At 44.2% G+C, this 6,737-nt stretch overlaps 1 protein-coding gene across 1 annotated transcript; it reads right to left on the bottom strand.

The window, feature by feature from the left end:
• Positions 1-2,793: 2,793 nt before the first annotated feature.
• Positions 2,794-6,263, bottom strand: LOC105091482 (mammaglobin-A-like). The gene is made up of 3 exons (XM_064491820.1): positions 6,124-6,263; positions 4,638-4,825; positions 2,794-2,979 (listed from the first exon to the last, which is right to left on the bottom strand). Exons 1-3 carry the CDS (start codon positions 6,176-6,178, stop codon positions 2,941-2,943), a joined length of 282 nt encoding a protein of 93 aa, XP_064347890.1. The 5' UTR covers positions 6,179-6,263; the 3' UTR covers positions 2,794-2,940.
• Positions 6,264-6,737: the final 474 nt, after the last annotated feature.

The following is a 6,737-nucleotide window of genomic DNA, read 5'->3' on the forward strand; positions in this document are numbered from 1 at the left end:
AGTGGATTCCGAGGGTGGGCAGTGGGAGCATTTGCACGGGGTGTGAGCATAAACAGATGTGGTACCTGTAGAACATTGAAGGTGACAAGGAGCAAAAGTGCATGTGCCCTGAATTGTCACCAGGCACTGACTTTTCTAAATACCCTCAGTAACTCAGCGCACATCCTGGGAGAGGAGATCAGTATATGTTCTCATACTGGCTGTGCCTTCCAGTGTCCTGGGGCAGACCACTCCCGGTGCCCTGTCCTTGACAGTCCCCTACTCTAGTTCATTTCTAATCTTGTCACCCTCAGGAAGATCCGTAGGCACAAACATATATATTTCTTCTTTTTAACAGCTATATTGAGATATAATCCACATATCGTAGAATACACCCATTTCAAGGATACACTTCGGTGGTTTTTAATATATTCAGAGTTGTGCAATCATCACCACATTCTTTGTAGAACATTTTCATCACCCCAAAAGAACCCCACGGACAGCAGTCACTCCCCATTTCCCCTAACCTCTGAGGCTTAGACGATAAGTATCTACTTTCTGTCTCCATTCTCTTTTCATGTTGCTGACCTAAAGCCTGATGTCAATTCTAGTAATTTTGTTTTAGGTTTTCTTTTGAACTTTGACTTTCTGAAATTTCTTCATGGAAACTAGGATTTATTCAGACTTTTTACCCACCTGTCCTAGCCCTCAGGGAGCCTTTTCAGTCAGAATCCTGATAAAACACAGGTAATTTTTACCACCATTCCCAGGCAAGTGCTCTATTCACGTATTTTGTGAGAAGTGGTTTAATTTGAGTGTCTACTTCCAGGAGATGCAACATTTGCTTAAGCCTCAGGCATTTGCTAGAAGTACAGCTAGAATGATGCATTTCTGCCTGGATACACCGACTATTTTGTCTTCAACTCCAGACAGACAGAGTCCTGCTGAGTATAAGTGGGACGGTGCTGGGAAGGAAAATGAGGAGAAAAATTTCTATTGGGTCTTTCCCCTAATCCTCGTCTTGCCATCAGCTATAAACACAGCACTCAGGATTCCTGCTTCTCCCTGGTCTTTCTGGTTCCTGGTTCTTCCCCCCAGAGTTGGTGCCCAGTGTGTTTCTCACAAGGCATTTAGCCCTCAGGTACCGATCTCCCCACTCTCCACTCCTCAGCGCCTGAAATGCTGTCACTTTGTATTAGGTCCCCAGAACCCCGGGTTGAACAAGATCACCCTTGTCCACTCACACAGAGCTATGACCCAGTGCTGGAGACAGATGCTTTACCAAATACTTCTTAACTATTTGATGCTTCATGGATTTTATTTAGGAGTGTGGTGATTTTTACCACGTGATCTGAAATTTTCTGTGATAATTCTGTTCTTGATTTCCAGTTTGATTCCAAGGTGGGCAGAGAACATACTTTGTATGGTTTTGATTCTTTTGCCATCATGACGCTTGGTTGAGTGGCTTGTTGGCATGGACATCCTGGAACGGCTGCTTCCCTTTGCTCCCATCTCACTGCTCCTTCCCACACTCCTGTCTGCTGGGCACCTCACAATTGCTGGTGCTGTCAGCACAACCCATCATTGACTTGACCTCTGCGTGGGTTTGTAGCACCAGCCCCTCCAACAGACTCTCTTCAGAGCTATCATTGTCTGGGTGGTGCGGCCGGCAAACACATGACTGTGTGGAACATCTACCCTCACTCCACTGCATCAGCTCTAAGATGTCCCGAGGCAGATGCTGGTCAAAATTATCCAGGTCCTGAGACAGGAGAAGGGTTGGGGTTTCCTGAGCTTCCCTTGTCTAGAGGCTGACATCAGATTCTGCACTCATAGGAAGGCACCTCCTGGGAGCTGCCATTGCCCGGCATCTTGAGGCCATTCTCCCTTCCCAGCCGGCGAGCAGCCTGACTAGGGAGTGGGAATTCCAGCCACTACAGTCATACTTGGCCTCCTCGCTCCCCACCCATGACCTCTTTTGTGCCTAATTCTTGCATGGGGTACACCTGACGGAAGAGTCGTAACTGGTGGGAGCACAATTGTCCTGAGAAAGGGTCAGAGGTCTTCCCGGTGGAGGGGATGGCCCAGGAAGGAAGAGGGACCCAAGGAGGTGTGAGCAGAAGTGGCAATAACTTTTCCCTGGTGACACGCTGGTGGGGACGGGCAAAAGGAAGGAGAGTGAAGTTTCGATTTCAAATCTTTTGATTTGCTTTATTCTGGCATAGCACACATTTCCCATGACCTTCCTGGCCTTGTTGCTCATTGTGTGAATGAGGGGATGGACCATGTCTAGACAGGACTAAGGAGAGTCACACCATTAAAGGGGCACCCAAAATCTCAGGAATTGGGGTAAATAATATTTTTGTGAAGTCTTTTTAAAACTCAAAATTCATGGCTTATATCAAATTTTAAAATCAAGACAGCCTTCACCCCTGCTTTGCCTGAGTCACTTCTCTCACGGGCCCTATTCCCAGCCCTGCACACCTGGGTCAGGGACAGAGATCGCTGAGAACGGTGTCCAGCCATGGCCAGCAGGGCTCAGAGTGGAGATGGAGACTCTGGCAGATCTGGAAACTTGGCCATGACCCTACCACCAGCGTCTCCCAGCTAGTTCCTGAGGAGATGCGGGGGCGGGGGGAGGAAAAACACTTTTCTAGACAGAAGATTAGTGTTGGCTACAGATGGTAACCAACAAAGTACTTTTCAAACACTTCAGTCCTTCACTAGTGAGTTCTTCAATGAATAACCGTGTGTGTTATATTAAACTCTGTAAAGCCTCTGCTCTAATCAGAGAACAAAAAAAGAACTTCAGGCTTGCAGAACTTTATTGAAATGAAAATGCAGTTTGAGGTTTCAACAATTGTCTTGCCATTTGTTTATCAAAAGACAAAAAAGATAGTGAGCTTGTGGTTTATCTGAACCGATAGTTGATGTCTTCTGAGCCAAAGGTCTCGTGGAAAGTTAATACAAAGCACACTGAGGACTGTTGTATATGCTTTGCTGGAAAAACAAAAATAAACATCACTTAGATTTTTCTCTTGCAAAGTAAAATCTTGAAAAATAAACATTTCTTCTCATTGTTTTCCTGGATCTGTCCACACACATCTGACATCCGAGAGAGATAGTGGTGGATAACTCATCCTTTGTTCTAACGTTCAGGAGACATTTATTAATGCCAGAGAAGAGCTGGCGATTCCAGATCTTCTCCCCACCAGAGACCCCTAGGCAAGTTTATTCTTCACTTTTCTTGTTTGTTGAAATAAGTTATCCAAGAACTATGCTGCATGTATATCATTTTTCAACATAGAATGGTTAAAATCTCCACTCAAATAAAAGGAAATATGATGTTTTGAGTTCCTGTGCAGCCTCACTCTCAGAAATATAGAACACAGTCTGATCTCTCTACCATGCCTTTGAGGACTACAAACTACTTAGTCTGGGCCCTAAAAGTGATTAGCCTGAGCTAGGTTTTTAAAGAAAAAAGCCCATCATCTTTAACTGCAAGGATTGTACCTTAAAATTTCAAAAAAAAATGATAGCAAATTCATATAAAATCTTAGTTACCATCTTAAGTACTTTAAATATACTTGGCACCGCATTCACTTTGCAGTCAGTGCAACCAGTCTCCAGACTGTCTGCGTCTTGCACAGATGACACTCCATACCTGTAAAATATCTCCCATTTTCCTCAACACCCAGCCCCTGTCAACCACGACCCTAACTTGCGTTTCTGTGGGATTGGCTATTCTTGAAGCCCGGTGTAAGCGGGGTCATGCAGTATTTGTCTTTTGTGACTGGCTGGTTTCCTTGATCCTAATGTCCTCAGATTCATTCCTGTTGTACCATGTTTAAAATCTCCTTAGGTGATTTCCCTTTTACCTTTATGGTTTTTGCAATATTTCTAAATGGTCTACCATGGAATGTTTTAAATAACATATTAGGAGAGGAAAAAATATATTCTAGGAGAGGAAATAAATGCTAGAATAAACTCAAAAATATCAATTTATAATTAGAAAGAATCACTCATTGTTAAACTACTGAATTTAGATTTAAACAGTTCCATCACCCATGGTGGATACATGCCCATGATCTGCATTTGTCGTTCCTGGGCTGCTTCATTGATCGTCGAGGAATCCAATTGTTTATGCTCACAAATTTTGATTGCTTGAAAGGTCATTTTAAATTCTTTTAATGAAGTGTATGAACTCTTCTTCAAATGGTATATTCTGGACTCTATGAATCATTCTTCAAATGTTTTACAGTTTGTGACAAAGGAGACTTTTTGTTGAGCACTCTTACAAGTGAAGGACTTCTTGAAATCAGGTGTTGTTTACCTTGATAGAAAGTGTGTGTGTGTGCGTGTGTGTGTGTGTGCGTTGTGTGTACTGGGGACCTGGTGGCAGGTAATCCTCTGCCTGAAACATCTTTGCCCTCTTTTGTCTTTTTCACTTACCATTCACTAAAGATTTCACAAAGTGGCAAATCAGCACTGCAACCTTGGAAGTCTTTCTTGATGTCAAAGTCATGAGACTAACCACACAATGACATCAGCAGGAATAAGGCACATTTGCCACTGGCTGTGGCATAAGGAGTGAAAACCTAGAGCCTGTGTGTCCCTGTCCCATGGTTCTAAAACATATCAGAAAAAGCCAAAATTACCATCATCACTCTGAAGTTGTCCAGAGTTTCATTTGACTGGGAGAGAAAACATTGCTTAAATTCCCTTGCAGCCTTTGCAGTGTCTTCACTGTCTATGAACTCTTGCAGAGAGGCTACGTATTCGTCCTTGGATAGATTAGGGTTGATTGTATCTTCAACCACCTTCTCGAGAACAGAGCAGCCAGACCCTGGGAAGAAAGCATGCAAACGTGGGCTCTTTGGGGTGAAACCATGATGCTTACCATCCTCTTACATCCCAGTAGACACGTATATTCAGAAAGGAGATTGTGAATGGGCTTGAGTTTTGAAGTCTATGAGAGTGAACTCAGGATCTGGGATTTCTTTAAGTCCTAAAACATCTCCCTTCCTCTTGTTAGCTCGGAGAAGCCAAACAGTATTAACCTTGATTAAATAGGATTCTGGAGAAATGAGATGCTCTGATGCAGTGCAACCTACTAAACATTGTCTGGTCTTTCTTTGTGTGGAGCCATGTGATGCTTCACTGTTATCATCACAGCAGCAGGTGGCGTTCCCAGTATTGTCGATGAATTGGGTCTAGAATATTGTCCATTAGCTCTGTGGATGGTAATTACTTTCTGCAACAGCGAATAACATACGAATGAAATTCTTGTCTGTGAAGTGCTCTTGTGTGTCTGCTTGAGTTGGGAAGGGGAAAGAGCTCTAGAATCAGATTCACGAGACCTAAGTTTTACTCTCGCGTTTGCAACTTTCCATTTACTTGACCTTGAGCCTGTCACCTCGAGCACACCTACATGTACTTCAGGAACAAATGAGGTGGGATATTTAAAAGAGCTTTGTAAATTGAACAAAGCAAACTAGGTGTGTGTCATGTTACTGAAGACCAGAGTCTAGCTGCCAGGGCGTTTTTCTCTAGCTGGATCCTCATTGTGGAAGGAGACCTCCAAATGTGTGAGCTCTTCTCCTCAGTCACCTTTGAGTGGGAAGAGACCGGGAGTAAGGCCATTCCAGAAAAAGGGCTCAAATCTACTCTGAAAAAGTGTGAAAAATGAGGAATCCCTACTCGGTGCAAAACACAGGGTCACACCCCACAGCCTGAGCCTTTTGTCCTGGGAGGTTTCCTGTTTGTTTCCATTTTGAAGGAGACTCCATGAGTGTTGCTTTCAGGAAACGCATGTGGATATAAATGTAGGGGCTCATCAGAGCCTGCCATTCCCTTGCCCCACTGAAATACCTAATTCTAACTTTCGATCACAAGACTCATCCTGGCTGCATGGAACCTGTGGTGATGGTGGGACGCCCTGAATGGCACGAGACACAACGTGCAGCTGCAGAGCCGGGGCGGTGCCCACACAGGCCCTTCTTTCAGATTTCCTGCGATTAGTGCTGGTCCTTAGGTCTATGGCACACAGACCTGCCCTGTGCTGGAGCTTGGGATGGGGAGATCTTGCACAAGGGACCAGACAACAAGCTTATCCCAAAGCTTGTGCCCCCTGTCAGTACTCACCTGCGTAGCAGTAAAGGGGGAGGGCGACCAGCATGAGGACCATCACCAGCTTCATGTCTGAGCCGCTGTTGCTGGCTGTTCAGTCCAGTGAGGCAGAGAAGAAGGAACTCACTCTGGAGGTGACTGCACACAGCTTCTTTTATCCTGCAGGTCACCATAATCCCTCCCACAAGGGAACAATGAGTCACAGTATATACCTGGCTTTGGACCAAAAATAAAAACCAAGGAAAAAAACCCCAAAAAAACCCACCACCAACAACAGCAAGGATCCACCAGAACCCAGACAGTCTGTGCTGTCTTTGTAGAAAACCAAGGAGACACAAACTTTGGGACTCCAAACTATTTTTGGAGTGCAATAATGATATGTGACTTTAGGATAAATTAATGGAAAATCCTTTCTAAATAATAAAGCAAAGTACATTATGAGCCTGAGTTTTTATCCTTGTATTTTAATTATGAATGTGATTATCATTCTCTCTTCCCACCTCCTCCTCCTGCATCTCCTCCTCATCTCCCTCCCTACTCCTCCTCTTGTTTCTTTTCTCCTTCTCTTTCTTCTTCAAAGTACAAATGACTTTCTATCTTGTGTGTCTGTTCTGCTGGTTCACCAAACA

This window comes from Camelus dromedarius, chromosome 12, assembly GCF_036321535.1.
Source record: "Camelus dromedarius isolate mCamDro1 chromosome 12, mCamDro1.pat, whole genome shotgun sequence".
Classification (NCBI taxonomy): Eukaryota; Metazoa; Chordata; class Mammalia; order Artiodactyla; family Camelidae; genus Camelus; species Camelus dromedarius.